The sequence below is a fragment of the Pezoporus flaviventris genome, unplaced genomic scaffold (genome assembly GCF_033815535.1).
Source record: "Pezoporus flaviventris isolate CSIRO_AGI_PZ_B2104156 unplaced genomic scaffold, CSIRO_AGI_Pfla_v1 ptg000066l, whole genome shotgun sequence".
In the NCBI taxonomy this organism is placed as follows: Eukaryota; Metazoa; Chordata; class Aves; order Psittaciformes; family Psittacidae; genus Pezoporus; species Pezoporus flaviventris.
The window spans coordinates 14,867,316-14,889,417 of record NW_026892614.1 but is presented as its reverse complement, the minus strand read 5'-3'; the positions used below and the strand labels follow the sequence as shown (position 1 = coordinate 14,889,417).

At 37.2% G+C, this 22,102-nt stretch overlaps 1 protein-coding gene across 1 annotated transcript in view; it reads right to left on the bottom strand.

Moving 5' to 3' along the window:
* The window catches only part of THBS2 (thrombospondin 2), a 30,375-nt gene extending 9,175 nt beyond the window's left edge, over positions 1–21,200 (bottom strand). The window contains exons 1-15 of the mRNA XM_061471336.1: positions 21,130–21,200; positions 19,657–20,213; positions 18,034–18,118; positions 13,221–13,414; positions 12,188–12,328; positions 11,864–11,960; positions 10,662–10,832; positions 9,500–9,676; positions 7,993–8,166; positions 7,460–7,587; positions 7,207–7,359; positions 5,988–6,206; positions 3,598–3,705; positions 1,625–1,784; positions 520–638 (exon numbers count right to left, since the gene is read on the bottom strand). Of these exons, the coding sequence (XP_061327320.1) occupies positions 520–638; positions 1,625–1,784; positions 3,598–3,705; positions 5,988–6,206; positions 7,207–7,359; positions 7,460–7,587; positions 7,993–8,166; positions 9,500–9,676; positions 10,662–10,832; positions 11,864–11,960; positions 12,188–12,328; positions 13,221–13,414; positions 18,034–18,118; positions 19,657–20,213; positions 21,130–21,199 (2,553 nt within the window). The 5' untranslated portion in view covers position 21,200. The remainder of the gene's footprint in view (positions 1–519; positions 639–1,624; positions 1,785–3,597; positions 3,706–5,987; positions 6,207–7,206; positions 7,360–7,459; positions 7,588–7,992; positions 8,167–9,499; positions 9,677–10,661; positions 10,833–11,863; positions 11,961–12,187; positions 12,329–13,220; positions 13,415–18,033; positions 18,119–19,656; positions 20,214–21,129) is intronic.
* Positions 21,201–22,102: the final 902 nt, after the last annotated feature.

The window sequence follows — 22,102 nt, the reverse complement described above, 5'->3', positions numbered from 1 at the left end:
TAGGGTTACTAAACATTTTCAAACTAGTATGGCCACTTATCCTGCCATCAGTGCACAAGATCTGGTCCCAAAGACATTTCCAGGGCAAGTCTTTGGCCACAATCATCTTCATTGTTCTCATTCTAGAGATCACAGGGGAGTGTCAGTCTGGGCAGCACATTTTCTTATTGCTTCTGTACACTTGACATTACTTATCTGCACATCAACCAGCAAACTCAGACATATCAAATGTAGCCCTGAGGCTGTAATCACTTGCCATGGGACAATAAAGCAGTTCACCAAAGGCTTAAAGATGAATTGAAAGACATCATCACTCTTACTTCCATTTCATCTACTACTGCTACTGCTGAACCCAGAACAATCTGCTGCAAAGAGATCTGACAACCTGAGATGTGAATATTAGCAATACAGGTCCTCTTCTTCAGCTCTGCAGTAAACAGGGACTGATAACAATTTTCATGTTCTTTTCTCTACTCTTGTTCTGATATTACCATTAAGGAAATGATCTCTAACATTTACCTGGTCTGGATTATGCATCAAGGGACAATTATCACACTGATCACCAACTCCATCACCATCTGTATCACTCTGGTCTGTGTTATAGACGTAAGGACAATTATCTCGTTCATTAAAAATGTCTATGAAGGAAAAAAAAAAAAGGAAAAAAGATTGAAAAGATCAGAAAAAATCAGAATGATATAGCATCCAGCACAGCCAGCCACACACACAACTGTAGGAGTCACTAGTAAAGAAGGAAGGCTCTTAAGGGGTTCACAAGTTTTCTGACTACTGCAACATACTGGCATATCTCTCTGGAAAGGATAAAAGAACCCTTTCGTATATTATATGGCCCCTGGATGTTTGCATAATTTTTTCAGCCAATAGCATATGATTACACTTCAAATTTTCTTCAAATTCAGATCTATCTCTAAGTATTACTAAGAACCTGAAGATCGCAGGGATGAGACGACTTCAAAATGTTCAGAAGTTCAAGTCAAATAAGCATCCAGAAGTTTAAACTGTTACTGAAGGAAATACAAAACTGGATTCCTTCAGCTTCTAGTACTTCCTTATTCTCACAATTTTTTGAGAGACATTTAAGTGCTTTCCTCCCCTCCATAAATCTGATCAAATATGAGTTATATAGGCATGCACTGGTAGATGAAATAAGCACCTTTAGTATTATTTTAAGACACACAAAAATGTGTATTTGGATTACTGTGGGCTTTGCTTTACACTTATAGCAAAGAGGATTGATTTCCTACAGGCATTGTCTTAAATGCCTGGATGTTCTGATGCTATTTTACCTCCCTAAAAAGGAAAAAAGAAGTCAACAGAAATGTTATATTACACACTGATTACTTTGGAACACAGACAAATATTTTTTTCTTAGGGTTACACTGATAAAAGACTTGCTGTGAATTATTCTTCGATAATATTCGTTGTAGTTATCTAGGGACTTTCTGGCGACACAGAACAGATGAAATTCAGGTCTTCTTTTCTGCCTTTTTGAGCTGCTATGCCCAATTTTATTCCATGTATAAAAGCAGGTAGCCCATCTTACTGGACATAAAGCAAAGTATACTCATGGAACAGCATATAATTTGCAAAATTGAAAGCATACCATCTCCATCAATATCCACAGCACATGAGTCACCCTCCCCATTATTGTCTGTGTCAATCTGAGCAGGGTTGTGCACATAGGGGCAATTATCACAGCGGTCACCAACTTCATCCTTGTCATAATCGAACTGACGAGGGTTGAACAGAAGAGGGCAATTGTCCTAAGTAAGAAGAAATAGAAGATTTCAGAATATAAATCACAACTCATGTGAGCATACTATGAAGTGGTAATTCTTCCTTTTAGGCTTGGACAGAGGCCAAAAAAAAAAAAAACCAACCAAAAATCAAACTATTAATTTACATTTTTTTTAATGCACAAGCTGTACTTTCACTGAAAATCTTGGTGGTAATGGGGTGTCATCTGGACAGACTGATTCACTAGCTGGTTTAGTACATGATGTGAATGTGTTCATATATCACTAGGATAGCAATAGGCATTTTAAGTTGAATCTCTATTCATATTTCAACAAAAGTGTATTACTTGTACGTGCATTATTTTATTAAAAAAGACAAAACCAGAACATGTTGCAAAATCAGGCCAATTTCAGCTGCATTTTATATTTTCTGAGAAAAAAATAATTATTACTCTGAGGGGTTTTTTTTGGAACAAACTAGCAATAATATTCTCACTTTTAAAACCACATATTTTGATTTTTCAATTTAAAAAAGGATCAACTTTTTTGTGGGTTCTGCTATACTGTGTATGATAGTAAGATGTAAAATGTTTCAAAAAAGCAAAGTTAATTTTAAATACTATCATTGACTCAGAATATTTTTTCCCTGGGACCATGCCTTTTAGGGGAATTTTGAAAATTTTTTTTAGTTTGTTCCCTAATTTGGAAGTTTGCCAGAACAAAAACTCTTATGTTTCACACATCCTCAAATTACACATGGGCTTTTGCAAAGGCACAAGGAAGTACTTGGTGTGGAAAGCAAAGAACAATAAAACCAAACCTAATTAGTTTTAGTGAGGGTTACATCAGCATCATGGAATCTGAACAGAAGTCATATGGAAAAAAAATTGAAACTCTTTTTTTTCTGCTAAAGCAAAAATGATTTACTAGGAAATAGCCTTTTCACACATTTTAAATTCCTCAGAAATAAATTATATACTCGAGGACAAGATGTAGTGGCAATTAAAAAAATATATTGTTCATAAAACAATTGTTCTGGCTACAATTTTTTTAAATCTATGTACTAAATCATATTCTTTTATCAAATTATTCTTTTGTTTTTGAAATCTTCCAAACAGAAACATTACATGAACACAGGCCTAACCCAACTTTGACCATCTGAAGCTCTAGGGCATCTAGGCTTCCTCTGAAGGAAATAAAGAGGCGCAGTGAACTCCTAAAACCAATTCACTCATTCTCAACATGTTCAGAACAGGCAGGGTGAATCCCACTCTGGTGGATCCTCTGTCCTTTTGCTGGATGTGCAGGGAGAACAAGTTTAGACTGACTGTCTACCTTTTGGACTCTACGGGAAAATTAATTTCAGTTTTGCTGGCAGATGTAGAGGAGTAAAGTATGAACCAGGCTAGGTACTTTTTCCCTGTCATTTGCCATTGATGCTGGCTGTGTTTACAGTTGTTATTATTACCCATCATCCCTTGTTTCCAACATAGCTCAGATGTAGTATTTACCAGCTTTTCAAATACGACGGACCTATCATCCTCCCATTGCAAAATACAGAAGCCAAAGCTACTGGTCTGTTTTTATGCACACAACTGAACCCAGAACTGATATGGAGAACATAATTCACACCCAGGTTCCCCAGGCTGCTTTGCTCTTCACAGTGCTACTCTCCTTTGACCAAACACAGCTTTACCATGTACCAGATATCATCCAGGAAAGGCAGTGCAGAGTAACTCAGCTGAAGTTCTGGACAATAAAGCTCTCATCTATTGTAATGGTTTTTGTTAAAGCCAGTTGTTTAGGTCAAGTGTACTGAAGACACAGAAACATATCTTACTTTGTCATCTTCAACACCATCATTGTCATCATCCTCATCACAGGCATCTCCTTTGCCATCTTTATCAAAGTCTTCTTGGCCAGAATTAGGCAGAAGGGGGCAGTTATCCTGGCCAAAAGAAATAATCAGTGCATTATGTTTATATTATGTCAGAATGACTTGCCTGGGCAAAAAAGTAGATATGCTACACCAGAGACTATAAAACAAGATCAATCACAAATACTTTTTAAAGTGCCTGTTTGTTTGCTGCCAAAGATAGTAGTTCATTTGCTGCTTTCATATTGTAAAGTAAGTGAAATGCATCTGCAAATCATTCTATTTCCCACCTCTCCTGTCAAAGCAATGTTTCCAGTAAATTTAAGATGAAACCATCTAGCAGAGAACAAGCACACCACATGCACACGCATGAACTCTTACATCAACTTTTTATAGACAACTCATGAAGTTTGTTTGAAGATTACAAATAAAATGACCAGGTTTGGCTGCCAGAAAAATAACGACACAAGCCAGGAGATGATCTTCAGAAATAGTTGCTCATATGGAAAGTTACTGTAACAAAGTAGTATGAAGCAATGAAGGGGCACACTGTTAGAAAGGGGTTTGGAAAAAGTGCCTTTATACTGTTCAGCAGAGTACCTTGGCAATCTCATGCTCCCATAGAATTGAAAACAAAAGGCAAATGAACCTCCATTTTGTATCACAGCTTTGTAAAGAACAATTAAATGAGCAAGTCTTACGTTACACTGAAAAAAAAAAAGAAGTGGTTTATCAAAATTTTAAGATGTATTCCATTTAAAAATACTAGAATCAGCTAAAAATTGATTGCAATTCAACCACTGGCTAAGAATATGTCTGTTATTCTCACCCATCACATTCTGTGTCTACTGTATCAAAACTGAACCTGCCAACTGCATGCAGAAATACCTTTTTCGTAACACATACCTTAAGAAAATTAATACCATAGTAAGATTCCTAGCCATGTTTTCAATCTCAGTGCTTCTAATAATGTAAGTAATTCAAGTAGACGAGAACTAGAAAATTTGTGATAAATATCAAAATCCCAATGCAACTCCAATTTTTATTTTTTTTTTTTATGGCACTTTTATGCCAAATACCTGCGAACAGCCTGACTCAACCAACTCAACATTGGTTGCCAATGATACAAAAAAATCCTTATTTTGAAATAGTGAAAGAAATTAGTTGAAGCTTTCCCAATCACTTTGTATGTTTGTATTTATGTATTTCTTTCTGCATTCTCTATAGATTTGAGTCCAGTTTCATCCAAATCAAGTAGTAAGGTAGAGACATCATGGGCAGCAAGCTCCTATAAACTTAAGAAAAGGAGATAACAGGACAGAGAAGAGAGATCCTACCAGTGCACTCTAGAAATTTGTTATTAAGATACTAGAAAGAACTTAGACATCGCACCTTCCACCTGGGAACTCAAACCTTGAGGCACAAACCTAGTGGAAAATAGGCATCTCTAGTTCACCTATTGACAAAGTTGTGTGTTGGTATGACAAATATTAATGAAAAAATTATACTTTCATGTGAATGAAAATAAAATTCACACTAAAAGATATTGCTAAGGTTTTGTTTTTATTTACATCTACTTGCTTTATACATATAGCTTTGATTAGACAATAAGTTAATTTTCAATCATTATTAGCTGAAGAAAGCAGCATTGTTTTTTCCTTTTTAATTGAGTTACTCAACCTCAGTATTTCATAATGAATATAAATACCTGAAAATACCTGCCTTTTTTAAGGTTTTTTGGAAGGGCTGGAAAGGGAGACCTTAAATGAAATACTTGTGTCTATTAGAATGACACATATATTAGAGAAACCATGAATCAACCTTTGGAAACAGTTTTTCTAATGGGTTAAGCATGTTGATTTTTTGTGAAAAGTAATCCTTTGCTTTACATCTTGAGTCAATATGTTGCAGATTCTGATGACAGGAACTGAAAAAGAATACATGCACTGCAATTGCTCAATTGTCTGGATCCACAATGAACAGACATCGACTACAGTGAGGAAGATCAACATTTGAGGCTCAAATTTCCACCAGAAACTATCCTGCTGATAAAGCCTAGACTCACAAGTTCAAAAGGATTACAATCGAGTGACCTGATTCTCTCAAACAGCCTGTTTTCAAACTTTTCCTATTCTCTTGATTTGTATTTGGTTTTTTTTAAACCACTGGAGTGGTCTAGAACTCAAGTAATTTGGGTATTTCTTTCCTCATTTTTTAAGTATCCAAGCACGTTCACCTGCCAGCTTAATGAAAGCAACCACCAGCTTGATGCTGAGAAGTGTTACTCAACTATTTAGAAAAAGGAGAGAAAATTTGTTTATTGCACAGCATTTTCATCAACTTTTTTCACTTACCTTGACACAATGATATGTTGCATTAGCAGCACAGACCAAGTTATTATTAGGCCAGCCATCCAAATCTGAATCCTCACCACAGATGCGCCCATCACCAGCATATCCCGTCCTGCATTCACATTTGTACATAGGATCACTGAAATGGCCCAGATAAATGCACTCTGCAGACTTATGGCAGCTGTGCGTCTTGTCCTTGCATGGATTCTCAGGTTCACAGACCTGTAAGAGACCATATTCACTGAAACTTGATGATACTCACAGTCAGCTGTGTGCACCTCAACTTTGTCAAAAATCAGGACAGTTATTCAGATGCCTAAAGACAGGAACCTCGCTTTAACTGTGGTTAGTAAGTTACACTGCTCTGTCAGCTCACGACTCCAAACAGTGTGTACAATGAAAATAATTAAAACAAACCACAGGAAAAATTGGACATTATTCAAAAAGCAATTAAAGTGTGAGATTAACATTTTCAGAACTCTGCTTTCATCCAGATGTCATTAATCCCTGGAAATTAACTGCAACAGAAAGTAAAATATGCTCACCTCCTTCCCTTCAGTCTTTTGCCTGTCAGTATGCAAGGACTATCTTATTTTCTTAAATCAGAGACCTTAACGAATTCTCATGTACAACAAATATATTTTCATTAACAGTGTCTGAGAATCTCACACAGATGTTCTACATTTAGACTTCACACACTGAACTACCCACAGATTGTTTCAACAGCAACAAAGGCATCCCATGACATCTGTTTTAACATTTTTTGTCTTGTCTATCAAACCATAGTCTTCAATATTACTTCCACTTCTGTTTTTCACCATTAAGAGGTGTTGTTTTATGGAGTAAGAACTTCAGACATATGTCTAATGACATCCACATTCTCAGCATTATACCTATGGAGAGAACGATACTGATTCTTCAGTTTCCAATCCCCAGAGTAGGCATGTACACTTTAGAGAAAGGAGATCATAGCAGGGGAATGCTTGTTCCTGGCATTTAGCACTCATTTGGAACAACTGTGTAGATGCCAATGGAAATAAAACCCTTAAAAAAATCAACTTGAAATTCAGTGTTTTGTTACTCAAATCCAGAATACTCTGAAACAGCATTTATCTATTTCAGTTTATCTTTGGTACCTAAGTTTATCACATGCTTCCATTCATAGATATTTTCAGGTGGGAATTAGTTTCAAAACCCTCAAGTTCTCTTCAACATCACTCACTTGCTTCTCTGTCTTGGCAACTTCCAGCCCTACCCCATAGGGCTGACTTCCTTTATAGCGCGGAGGACATGGCAAGCAGTGGAAACCTGGATTTGTGTTCACACAGCGATGGACTTGATTCACCTTGAAGCAAATGTCTGACACAGCTATACACTGCAGGAAAAGAAAGAAGAAATCAATGAGATGGCTATGTAATTCCCAAATAATGAAAATTTTAGTGATTTCCTGATGTTGATGGGAACAAAGCCAGTACCTCATCAAGATCCTCACAGGCAGTACCATTGCCAAGGTAACCTGCTGGGCATGGCCCACATGACCAAGACCCATCTGGGTAACTGTTGCACTCTGCTCCCGGAAAGCAAGGATTTGACAAACACCCATCTGGCAAAGACACATAAAAGTGTATATTAAGTTAGGAGCATAAAAGGCATATAAAATTTCATTTAAGAAACAGGTATTCTCTATTCATTAGCTTAGGACCCTTAGAATGATGGTTATTAAATTCATTTAATATAGTATTGATTTAATTCTATAATATTAGATTGCTACATCCAGTTGAATACTTTACAACATAGAGAAGTCCTGTTTAAGAAATGCATCCTTGTTCAGAAATCAGTATTAAGAATATTTATAAAAATCTCCATGACCTAAAAAGTACCCTAAATAGTCAAATACCTTTTCCTGAAACAAAGGTATAATTAGTTTTCTATAGTTTCGATTCATAATTATCCATTAAAGAAATGGCAACAATTAGTCAGACTGCATAAAGAATGACTAAACACCAACCAATTGGGCAATCCTTCTTATTGCACATATCATGTTGCTTGGTATCTCCCACACACGGCTTTCCTCCATACAGTGGCTCTGGACTGTTGCAGAGGCGAGACCTCTCACGAATTCCTCCTCCACAGGTAACAGTGCAGGCAGACCATGGAGACCAAGGACCCCACCGGCCATTCACTAGGACATGCAGAAAAGAAAAGAGCATCACAGGCAGTATAGTGGGGACAACATTTGATGCCATAACCCTTTCTTCAGATTCTTGACAGAAGACAGTTTCTCACTATGCTCATAGAAAGAAAGATGCTGGCACAGTCTTACACTGAGATAGCAATGTTTCAGAAACAAACAAACAAAAAAATACCCAACTGCTTTACAGGCATTTTTTGGCCAGCAATTCAAAACAACATGCTGTGCCCAATGGCATGGTGCATTTCTATTTAAGCTGATGAGAAAAAATACAGTGTCTTCAAAGCTCCCTACTAAGCTTCAATTTTTTGCACAGAAAGCAGAGAGTGATCACAGGATACAAACTTCTGCTGAGCCAGACCCGAGCTTTGTGGCTTTTTTAATAGCAACAGTATTCTCACAGTATTCTCAGTAAGGTTGCAGCTATCATTTTTGTTTTGTCATCCATTCAGTGTATCTTCAGCAGTATTCCTTGACTCAGTATAAATAACCTGTTGATTGTTGTGCATGTTTTGTATTGGTAGAACTCTACTGATCATTCGTTCATTAATTCTGAATTTTCTCAAAATACAAACATCTTTGAACCAAACTCTGGGTGTGTTCTTGGTATTGCAAAAAAAACATAAGGGCCATGGTTTGTGTCCTTAAATAACCTTTTCACTAAATTCGCATGCACAGCTAGAACAAAAAAAAAAAGTGAACATAACTATTTAAGTACTATCAGATTGGAAGCTTGACATCATTTTCAAGCTCATATTCTGTAAGTAGAATGGAAAGACTGAACAGAGGAAGGAACAAATAAATACATATAAAGGGAAAAGAGTGATGGGAAAAATATATGAAAGAAAAATGAAAGTGAAAAGAGTGAATGGTCTCTGAAAAGATTAAGGAGTGGAGATGAAGAAAATTGTAACACTTGAGTTGAATATGTGTAAAATATGTATACACACTTTCAAAGAAACCTGACCACTAAGGGACTGGATGTCTATTCCGAACATGTACAATTCCTTTTTAGATAGTGTTTGTACTTTTGATATACAGAGATAAATCACTAAGTTATAAAATGAAAATTTCTCAAACTCTTAATGTTTAAAGCCAAATCACAACTTGGGAGGTTTACAAAACCTCTGACTTCATTGCCGTCTTGATTTTAAGAGCACCCTTGTGTGTTATTTCAAATCAAGTTATAAATTATATTATTTCAAACCAAGTTATAAATTATATTTTCCATCACAGAAATTCACTGTAACTTAGACCTAAATAAAGAGAGAAAAATTAGCTGGACTATTATTGCATCGCCTTGGATTCAAGGCCACAGACATACCTGGACATGGAACCTTCTCGCACTTCTCTGTTTCACGCCCATTTCCCACACAGTTTTTCCCACCCATCTGGGGAATAGGGGAATTGCAGAGGCGGATGCGGGTGATATTTCCTACTCCGCAGGTAACTGAACAGGAAGACCAGGGAGACCAGTGACTCCAGCCACCATCTTGACGTACTGTGAGAAAAGACCAAAACTCAAGAAACAGCCCACCTGCAGCAGTAATGCAAGCTCACTTGTGAAGTTAACCTTCATATTAAGCCTCTCACAACATCTGATGAATGCCCCGTGTCGTTCCTACCACTGTCACTTGTACAAAGCACCACATAAGTTCAGGCATTCAAGTACAGCTTTCTTAAGAATCTCAGCGACCAATATATGACTGATATGAATGTTATATATTTAAACATTTTAATATTTAATATTAAAAATAAACTTGTTCCTATGAAATAACTTGTTTAAAATGTACTTTTGGAGATCTAGCAGCTTCAGCAATAGCCTTATGTACTAAAGTGGCCTATATATATCAGCCAACTGCAACAGTATTAACTACCTGGAGTATGATTTTTTTAAGTGCCTTAAATGTAAAAGCAGTTTAACATTTTGCAAAAGTCTATCATTACCATACTTCTAAACACTACTAAGCTAATGGGATGGGCCGATAATTGTGAATGAACAGCATATTAAAACATGGCCCCATGTGTCATGACTATGAACTCAGCATTGTCTTGAAACTCACTTCAAACGAGACTCCTGTTCAGAGAATCATATAATGGTTTGGGTTAGAAGGAACCTTAAAGATCATCCAGTTCCAATCCCCCTTCCATGGGAAGGGACACCTTACACTAGACCAGGTTGCTCAAGGCTGTTTCATAATGTTAAAAAAAAAATGACCCACTGTTTTATGCTTAACAGATCTAAGCCCAGATGCACATACATATTGCACTGTCAGGAAAAGAAGAAATATTTGACAGGGGTGAGAGGACAAAGAATGTAACATTAGCTACTTTAAATATGCATACATGAGTGCTTGAATACATACTGCCCTGACTAGTGAGCATTCATAGGAAACCCAGACTAAGCTTCTAAGTTTGTTTTTACTTAGAGATGCCCAAAGAAATTTAAAAAAAATGAAATGGAAAGGAGAAATTTTATTACTTACTGCGATGGTCACATTTCTTAAAGCTGCACATCCTTGTCTGGATGTGTGGGCCTGTACAAGCACTCCTGGTCACATCACATGACCTTCCTCGCATCTGAGTCCCAGAGCCACATGTAACTGAGCACTTCGTCCAGTCTGACCATGGTGACCAGCCTTCCTCACTGTCATCAGCTGCAGAACAAAAGGTAAGAAGACCTGCTTAGCATCACTAATATCCTACTCAGAAGATTTTCATTTCTCTTTCTGTAGAACATGAACTTCGCCCTTAGATCTCTCTTTTTCTAATTTTGCTTTCCCAAACTGCTGCTGAACTTAGGGAATTATAATTTAATGTAATGAGAGGTTAGCCCAGGTAAGAATACTGGATCTTCATGAACTTGCTTGCAGTGCTTGTATGAGGTGCTGACCTTTGGAGGAAGAACATTTTATCTCTAGAAAAGACTGAGCCAAAAATTTGACTTCCCAACTGCCTCTGATTTCATAATACAGGTCAGTATAATGAAATGTGGCCCCACCTCTTAACACAACATAACAGCATGCATGACCAAGAGCACACTGTAAGAGTATACTCTATGCTCTGAACAGGCAAAAAACCTGAGTATATTACAATATGTTTTTATTTAGAGCATCTAAGCAACCATCATCTTCTGTAACTGCCCTGTCTAGTACACTGAAGTCACTTAACCAGTGAAACTATTAAAACTGCTGTCTCTCTAAAGCCTAGTTCACAGCCTGCAACGCCATCTTAAATGTGGAACAGATTGTCAAGGTTTATAAGTAAAGCAATATGACAGAGAAGGAATAAAACTGAGTAAAAGAATTACAGTAACAAAGAGGAAAAAATAACTTGCACTCTTAATAAAACAACAGTGCACAGTGCTATTGCAAACCAACAAAAATCAGAATGTCCAGACTTGGGACACACAACTGGGGAGGAGCACATATCTAACCTTTAGTTTCCAACTTAGTTAGGCAAGTTATCAGCTTACTTCTAAGCAACCAATATAATCACAGAAGAGAGACCAACTCCTTCAGAAGGTAGCTTCAAGCAGTCAAGTTACTTCATATGATCTTTACGTACATATAAGTTTTATATTTGATCTCACCTGCCTTTACCTCTTACTTGTTTTGACCTTTCCAACACATTAGTAATGATTCCAAATATTGCCAGAGAGTATCCTTCTCTTTGGCTAAATACTCACAATGAGAGCAGACTGGACAGCATTCACCTTCAACAAAAGATGGATCAGCACAGGAGACTGCTGGGCAGGTGATTTGATGGCATACAACTTTAGAATCCTACAGGCAAAGAAAGTAATTTACTGACATGCTCACATCCAGAAGCATATAAAGGTTAGCATCTGGGGAAATTTCATGTATGGAAATTCAAGCTATTCTGTCATGGACATGGGGACTACTTTTTAAAAATAGCAAGTTCTTCAGTAAATGTGACCTGACCTGGACAGTTGGGCTCAATTAAACCCACTACCCATTCCTGCAAAAGAATAATGTTTCCAAAACCTTACCTGGCAGGTGCACTTGGTGCAGCTATCTACAATCCAGCTTTCATTGTCTGCAAAGACACGACCATCCTGCCAGCAAACAGACTGGTTCTTCAGTGTTTTGTTAGGCCCAATCAATTCCCACATAATTTGGTTCTCTTCAGACTAGAGGACAAAGGAAATGAAAATAAGTTGTGTACTTTGCAAGCAAACCATTTTAAATAAAAAAAAAACAAACTGAGACACTAGTTGATTTAATTCTTCCTTCTTAAAAAAAAGAAAAAAAAGTATATTTTTACATATTCATGTACATAAAGATGACCTCAGAGAGTGGAATACAACATAGCAATTCTTCAAATAACAGTACGAAAACAGTCACACAATACTAAGAAATCTGTTCTTCCCAATTTTGCTTTCCTCTAGTACAGCTCATCTTTAGATGGCAAGATTTTAGTCCTGAGATATATGGCATAGCAATAAACTTCCTTCAGAAAGAATTAACTGATTCAGAATGAGAGGGGCAGACTACAGCAAAATGTCACCATCATACTTCATGTTTAGGTACCCTGGTTAGCCACTTGCTGATGTTTTCATAAATATCATAATCATGGTAACACTGCTTTAGCAGTACACAGACAAGGTTAGGTTTGTTAAATTTTGATTTCCAAACCTGCAGCAACCACAGATCTCTCCTGCGTATGAATGCGTGTGTGCTCTTTTAAATCCAGTCAGCAAAACCCAAGCCATTGTTTAAGTATTATACTCAAGAACTACCTAACTAGTCACTTTGAAAATGCAGGTCATCTCTACATTATGTAGATATACCAACAGGTATATGTGTATATATGTGTATATACATATACACATGTGTATATTATATTATTATAATGTAATATATTAATATATAATGTAATTATAATATACATGCATATGCATATGTGTATAACAGCTATATATGTGTAATACAGAAATCTATTAACTGCCTCTGGTGTAAAGCAAAGAGAGAAAGAGCACTGCACAGCAGACTTCTTTAAGTTCTACACTTTACAGTACTTACAACTTTTTGGAGGTTATCAGCTAAGTTGTTCACCACAATGCGCAGGCCGGTGAGCTCTGTGAACATCGTGCCCAGCTCTTCACAGGAGCGGTCACAGAACTCTGCCTTCCCTGGTTTCTCGCCCACATATTCAGTTGTAACAGCAGGACTCAAGTGAAGGATTTCCGTGCTCTCATTGATGGTGTTCACTTCAGCTGGTAGCAAGAAAGGGAAAGAGAAGAGCAGCATACACAAAGTTCTTCCACAGATTACAGATTCCTGCTGAAATCACATATTGGCACCCATGGGTAGGGTTTAAACACATCTATTTTGGCACAGCTTCATGCCAGATTATACCCATGAATAAAAGAGAGGGGTTAGATGTCAGCTGGTTCCAATTAGAAGCTTTCCCTTTTCAAGACTAAGAGCCAAGCTGTGTCTCATATGGCCCTCACTTTAAAACATAGTTGGCACTGCAGCACACTAATTTATGAAGAAGGCATAACAAAAGGACACAGTATCAAAAAGCAACCCCTTTTATCCACTTAGAGCCATGAAAGATTTCAGGTTTTTCATGACATATCATATTATTCCCTGATGCAGACAAAAAGGAAGGAAAAAGCTTCCTTGAAAACAGTCATTGTCCTTGTTCTTCCCATAAATTCCATAGTTATTTGGGTCAAATTTGAAAAATTATGAAATTTCAACCAGTCTCCAGTCTGTATTGTTCTGCCTGGTATAAAACTCAAGAGTAGCTTTTATAAGAATAGTTTAATTCTGAAGTGAAATGAAGATCAAGCTAAGATCAGGCTCAGTATTTGATTTGTCATTCTAAATACTCCTCCATCAGGCAGCCTGTAATTAAAACAAAAATTTGCATGCATTAGAGAGCGAGAACTGAAGAACTGGACAGGTAGTATCAAAGACCTCCTTGTCTAGCAAATTCTTGTAAAAGACTGCAACAGAAGGCATCCACAGCAATTAATAAAAAAGGAACATAGGTAACTAAATAAAACAGTCTGTGTTCTGTTAAGCATTTAAATCTCCACTATGCAAATGCCTTATGGATTCCATGGAAGATTTCTCTAAGGAGCCCAATGTTCCCTCATTTTATATCAGCCATACTCAAATCCATACTGCCCTGTCCCTTGATAAAGACTTGTTTACCATGTTTAGTACTGTTGTAAATAACATTACCAAATAACAGAAAGGAGAAGAAAGGATATTGTAATTTTAAAAGAAGGCATCAGAACAGGAACATGTGCAACAAGACACATCATCAAAACACCCCAGTATCACCTAGTGTTTTCAAGTCACAGAAGGTGGCAGTGCTTCAAAATTTTGAGGGCTTGATCTTATGCTTGACTACACAGTGTAAACTGTTATATTTAAATGTGCAAGGAATGAAAATAAAAGTATTCTTCATTCATTTGGAAAGCTAAGAATGAAAAAAAAAAGAACCAACTCATAAAATGACATTAAATAATTACTTTCCAACCATATTTAAAATGATCGGCTTGATGTGCTTTTAAATTAGCTATGAAGTATCTGCCACTAGCCAAGGTCTACAAAAAATTGTTCACAGTATTCCAGAGTTGAAGTAATTGGCCAGCTTCACTTACAGGATGCGAGAAAACCAATACACCACATAGCACATCAGAACTCTGTGTCATAACTGTTTATTTCAGCTGTTTTTTGATTCCCTGGAAAGAATGTAATTTTCCTACCACACCGAAACACTAGATTTCGCAGATTCCCCCATAGCACTTCTCAGGTCATTAATTTCATATTTTTCAAGCCAACATGGAATGTGCCTTGACCAGAACATTCTGAGGACATTAATAAAGCTGCAATCTCAGCAGGAAACATAAACCAAAACTATGTTAGAAGAACTAAATCCACACTTCCTACTGGTGCTTGGCAGTGACTGAAAGAAGATGCCTGGGGATCACTGGGATATCAGTTCTCTGCTGCTGGCTTCCTGCTAATTTCTTAAGAACCACATGATCATCTTTAAAATGAGAAACCAGAAGAGCAAATGTGCATCTTCTCACATATGCAAATGTCATTCTGTTGATCTAGCAGAAGAAGGAATTTTATTGATGTGCCTATTTAGGCATGTTTTTGCCATCTGTCCTGCCCAGAACTGTGTATAAGTCGTGCCAAAAGTATTTAGGACATGCTTTTTACAAGGGCAAGTAGTAATAAGACAAGGGGAATAGCTTTAAACTGAAAGAGGGGAGATTGAGATTAGATATTAGGCAAAAATTCTTTACTGTGAAGGTGGTGAGACACTGGCACAGGTTGCCCAGAGAAGCTGTGGCTGCCCCGTTCCTAGAAGTGTTCAAGGCCAGGTTGGATGGGGCTTTGTGCGGTTGCTCCAGTTGGGAGGTGTCCCTGCCCATGGCAGGGGTCTGGAACTGGATGATCTTTAAGGTCCCTTCCAACCCAAACCATTCTATGATTCTATGACTTGCAGCCACCACACTACAGAGATACTTTCCTACCCTTTACTCAACAGCAACCCCAAGATACCATTTCACCATTCCTCACACTCTCACACTGGGATTAAAGATATAATACAAAAACACAGTTCAGTCTCTGAAAAAGCAGCAGGCTTTTTGTCTCCTCAAAGCTAAGGGCACTTCTCTATTAACATCCACCACATTGTTTTGGGACACTTACATATATAAATGGCATCTTAGTGCCTGTACCTCAGCTCAACAACTGGAACATCAAAATGGGCAAATATGTACCTTGTGGCCATGGATTTTTCAGATGTGGTAATTAAGTTGCATAAGCAACACCAGAAAATCAGCCATGCACATAACAAGCCTATCAAGTAATTTTGATGGCCTCAAGCCACAGTGTGCTATTAGCTTTCTTCTGTTGTTGCTCAAGTAATTTTCACCTTGTAGCATCCTCTTGGTGTTGCAACCACTACAGTTCAACTACTGTGAATTGAGCTGTGCACTAAATAATTCCCAGGAAGGATGAAACAAAATCCCAAGTCTTTATAATTTATCAGACCTGAAAATTTGGTAGTTGACAGATGTGATTAAAAAAAATACCTTAAGAAAATATTATCTGTTGTCTACAACCAGTGAAGGGTATAAGAATTCCTCCTAAGGTATGTATCAGCATGCAGAACTCAATTATCCCTTTAGGCTTCCATCAGCTTCCTCTTCATAGTAGAATTACAGTAACATCCCATTTCTACTTGGGGAAATTTCAAAACATTTGGTCACACTACTCCACTTTGTGATAATCAACCAATAATAACAGAAAAGATTTATAGACACTGTCTTTAATTGGTTTTGCTGGTTCAATCCATCTACACCTAGTGATCCTACCCTGTTCTGCCTCCGACTACTGAATGTACCCTCAAGGTTCTACCTCAGCTTCTGGGAGCTGTTTATGCTGGTAAATGAAGCATGATAGATGAACTGCATCCTTTCTGAAACCATCCTTCTGTTATTTAGATTACAACTAGACCCAAAATACATGTTCCCTCTTCCCACAGCACTTATGCTCTTCAAGCATTTTATTCCACTAACAAAGCTGAAAACTAGTAATCAGTAGTTCTGAGTAATTTCTCAGTAGCTTCCGAGTACAAAAACCAGCTTGGATGGGAGAGATGACAACCAACAAATGAGGGCATGTCTTCTCGCCTGTGCCATGTAAGGCCAACTTCCATTCTAGCAAATGTGACTCATTTCTAACACATTGGCACACCTCTGGAAATAACCATCCAATATTTTTTATCAAGATTTAGAAACAGACTAGCAAGCTCAGTTAAACTTCTTGTGCATACACAATATACATACCTCTATGTAGACATATACAAACATTTATATATCACACAGAGACTTCATTATAAGGTCTCAGTACTTTGGGCCCCTTTGAAGAAGTCAAGACCTGCTACTGCTTAATTTCTAGGTTTTGCATAAACAAGGAAAAAAGGTTGAGTACAGTCTGCTTAAATGATTTGAATTTCAAACAAAACCCTGAAGTCCTGACTGCCTTGTGCACCCACCAAATTCCTCCAACGGACTCTGTTGTCTGATTCTTGACTGAGCTCTTGCTAGTTACAAACTCTGGAAAGTAATACGGCCAGCACCTCCCATGAGTTTAAGTACAAAACCTTAGTGAATACTTGACAAATTTCTATAAATTTTATAATGAATCAAATACACTCCCATACACTGAAGGCTCCCTTCCTAGTGAGGTCAGCACAAACTTGACTAACAAGAACACATCAGGCTGTCACATACAAGCCTTCCATACTTCTTAGGTTTTGGTTTTTTTTTGTTTTCCCTTATTTTCTTTAGGTTGTTTTGATTGAAAATGCTTTGGGTTTCAAATCCAAAGCCTCTCATGATCAACAAATTTATTGCATAGGAATTCCGCATTGTTAAGACTTGTGAGACTTGTTCATGGGCTCATTGACACTCAGGAGCAAAATTCAGAAGCAACATTATCACTGTTGTGTTCAAAGAATCATAGACATCTCATGGAATAATGCAAATATTTTCATATATATTCATTTTTTCCTTTTATTTCTATTAATTCCTTGCTTGACAGCTCTTCTCCCCTTTTTAAAAACAGGGGCTGAGTTATAAATCTAAGCCATAAGAACTAAAAATAGTAGACTAGACAGTAGAAATCTATCCCAACATAGCTAAAGAATATGTTCTTATTAGCACCAAAAAGCGGCTCATCCTCTCTTTAATTTCAAAGTTACATGTTGCATCGCTTTAGGATAATACATCACCATTGACATTTCTGATTTTCAGAGTTAACTGAATGGTATTAATGAGATAAAAAGCCTTACTTGTCTGGCTTCTCTGGCATCCTTTTTTACGCAGAACATCCTCTATTGAAGTATCAAAGATTAACTGAATATTTTGCAAAAGACCCTGTAATAATAATAAAAATATAATTAAAAATCAGATAGGCCAATTTGGGAGTAAATAATAACAGATCTGCCTCAATCCCATGCCACTGACTGGGTTCAGCCTTAAGTAAATATGTAAAAAACAACCTAGAAGACATTAAACCTGACACAATAGAAAAAATATAGTTTTGTTATATGCAATTTCAATACTATAAGCAGCAAAACCAGGTATGTTCTGAAATTAGTCATAATAAAAGTTTTTGATCAGCTGTGAGCTCAAATCTCCATGCTCATAACACATTTTAGATTATAGTTCTATGACCTATTCCTCATGAGATAAAGCCAACTTTTGAAGTTCCTGGTCCATCACATTTCAGTCCTTAGCCACACATTCCCATGCATCATACTTCACTGACTCCTCAACTATGCTGACACTACCTTGAGATAACACTGTAAAACCAGACTAGCATGTTTCACTCAAAAAAAAAAAAAAAAAATCAAAGAAAAAACATTACTTTTAAACCAGATTGTTTCAATGATCCATTTAACAGTAGAGCTCCAGAATCAGTTCTATGAGCACAACTGATGGAGAAACTTAGTCATGGAAACGGGAATAGAGAGGCTGTGGGCAAGAACTTCTGGCTTCCCAGTGAAAACTGGTCACCCGTGGAACCACAGTCCAGCATGTCACGCTCTAGCTGACAACTAGGTGGCACAACAGGCTGAGAAAGAAAGGGGTTTTGGAAATTTCTGAAGCCATGCGTTCAAGCTTGATTTCACCTGTGAGTGAAAAGAAGCCATCCTTGGGCCACTATTTGAGGCAGGCAGCAATTTTAATTTTATAGGAAAACCAGAAAGTTTGGAATTGCTTCAATTTAAAACAAAACATAAAGAATAAATGTTTTCCACAAAAAGGGGAAAAAAATAAATCTCTCCTGTGTAGGATCAAAATATTTCTAATTTTCTTCCCCCTACTTGTTTTTTCCGTTGTTGTTGTTGTGGTTCGGTTGGTGTTTGTAATTGAAACTAAAGGTTATTTTGAATGGCAAACAAAGATATTCTGCTAGGGGATGGACCAATATCACGTTTTTTAGCTCCATTAAAAAAAAAAAAAAAAAAGTGTTTCTTCCTTCATTCAAATAAAATTTGAAAATACTGACAGGCTTCTATGACTTGGATAGATTTCAATGAAAAAATACCTCTTCAGGAAATTCCCAAAGAATTTTACAAATCACCACAAAAATGCAACATGTTTAACAGTCTTACATTTGAAAGAAAAAGTGGATGGTTGCATAGGAAAGCCCATAAACTAGCTTTGTGCAGTTTGCCTGGATCTAGGCTGTGTTTTACCAGTCCTTTGCTTTCAGGAAACCCAGATTCACACAACACAGATCCAGCAATGAATAAAAACACACTCTGGAGAAATTCTGCTTGGGAACACCTGTGACCCCATCAAATCCAAGAGGTGCTGGGGAACAAAACTGTGACTATTGCATCTTCTCAAACTATTTGAATTTACTTTTACCTCAGCAGAGACCCGAGCTTCTCCAGGTTACCTACCCTGAAATGATTCTCCCGAATAGACCCTTTTGCCACATACATTCTGCTGTTCTCTGCTTTCAACTGCTCATAGAAAGGCTCCTCCAAGATGAAGCTGTCAATAAGGTCACAGCCAACATAGAGGTTGTAGTTCTCTCCTGTTATTTGCATGGTGAGGTTCTTCCACTGTGAGTCGGCAAGGTCCACATCTTCCAAGGAAATCACGTTCTGGAAGCCATCCACCCAATAGATAAGGTCCAGGGTGTTGGCACGGCCATTAGAAATGATCTCAAACTGCCTCTCACTGATGCCAGGACCCTCTAAAGCAAGGATAGTGCCTCTAGATTGCCTGTCCTGTCTCAGGGTGGCTGAAAGGATAAAGCCCTCATTCTGCCGTATGAGTTTGACAATCTTTTTTAATTTCTCTGGTTTACATGGAGGTATATGGTCAAACCGAATGAAACGATATGCTGGGATAGAGGGGTCTGGACCACGGAACAATTTTGCTCCAATTGTCTTTCGGTTTATGTTACTGATTTGAAGTAAATCAAAGGTAGTCTCCTCTTCCTTCTCACCATCTGAAAGAGTTAACAGGGTGTGACAATGTGTCTACAAAAAGTCTTAAAAGAAACAACTCTGCACATTATACTTAGTAACTGCAATTACATGGCAGGTGCAAGGATCAGAAGAGTAAACCTAACAGTTTCGTACTTCCACAAACAGAACTGTTCCTACTAGCACACTGATTAATGGTATTTTCCACCAGACGTTTTCATTTACATGAGAAGTCTTTCCTTCAATGTCCATAGGTATAAATATGTTTGGTTATATAACAAAATATATGGCTATATAACTAAACAATGGCTATACATTTTATAGCACTTGAATGCACACTTGTATATATATATATATATGCTGTATACATATGCCTACACAGGATGCATCTACCAATGTATTCATTAAATATTTTTAATATATATGAATGGATAAGGAAGTTGAGCAAATTTCTATATTTTGAGTATCAGCTAATAAAAATCAAATTATGAGAAGCCATGTGGCCACATGACAACAGGAAGCAAGAAATTTGCTTTTAACAATTCAGGCCAAGAAGTCAGACATCAAAGAAGGTCTGGCACTGTGCCAGCTTATACTCTACTTATATTTGGCCTGTAGAGGTCTATTTCTCTACCTCTGTCTTTTTAAAATGTTCATCAGACTCAGTGACTCTGCTTGCATGTGACTTTCACATACATTTCCACTGGAGAGGAAAGTATAACAGGAATTGCTTCTTAGATTTATTTATTACTGGAGAAACTCATTTAGCAGTAGTAAGATGTACCTACCAAAAACACCACTAGGAACTACTATTCTAGACACTTCTAAAAAATACAATATGATTACTTTGCCCACTGTAGCTCAGATAAGCAAATGTTTTACACTGACTTTTAGCTTTGTGAGTTACTAAATCTCTAGTTAAGAAGTGTCAGAACTTACCCTGAGCATTTGAGGAAACCCACAGGGTTACCAAGATAGCAAGCCACAAAAGCCCACTCCTCTGCAGCATAACTCCTATGAATAAACCAAAAAGTAGCAAGTATTAGGGAAATAATATTTATCAACTACAAATATTTCAATTTATCTCATGAAATGCCATAAACAGAACTCTCATTATAAGCAACTATACATATAAAATCTGAATTTCTATCTTGTCTGATTTTTGTAATTCTTATTCTGAGGTTACTCTTGATGCCAGAAGTAAAACATATCAAGTGAAGGGAAGAGGAAATCTTGATGATAAAGCTCCTGTTTATGTAAATGCCCTTAAGGGAAAGACAAACGGAAAATACACAATTTTCTCCATAGTATTTCAGTTGCTGGCACAGGGACCACATGACACCACTACACGAGATGGAGAATAAGCTGCATCTTTATTTTGGAGCACAGTGTTCAGCTGAAATTCCCCGTAGGAAAATGGGATCTCACTGTATGTTGGTTTTGGTTACTAGTTTTACTATTCATTTACTATTTACTATTTTGGTTACTAGTTTTACTATTCATTTGGTTACTATTACTATTCAATTTACTATTACTATTTACTATATTCATAAATATACTATTTACTAAACCAATAGTTTACTATTGGTTACTATTTACTATTTACTGATACCTTTTTCAGTGCTATCATACAAACTCCTCTCTTCTTCCTGTGTGTATATATATATATATATACATATAATAACCATTCATCCATTCTTACAACCCTCTGCACCCACGCATAGCTGGATAAAGTGCCTTTTAACATGATGGCATTTTTGCCCTGAAGCACTATGCAACTATAAGCCACGTAGCTGCATCTCCAGATGTGCTTACGCTCAAAATGAATGGAGCAGATGGCGTCCACTGGAACGTGCAGACGTTCGTGCCTCTGGATATAGCCATATCGCTTCAACACTGCTAATTCCACATA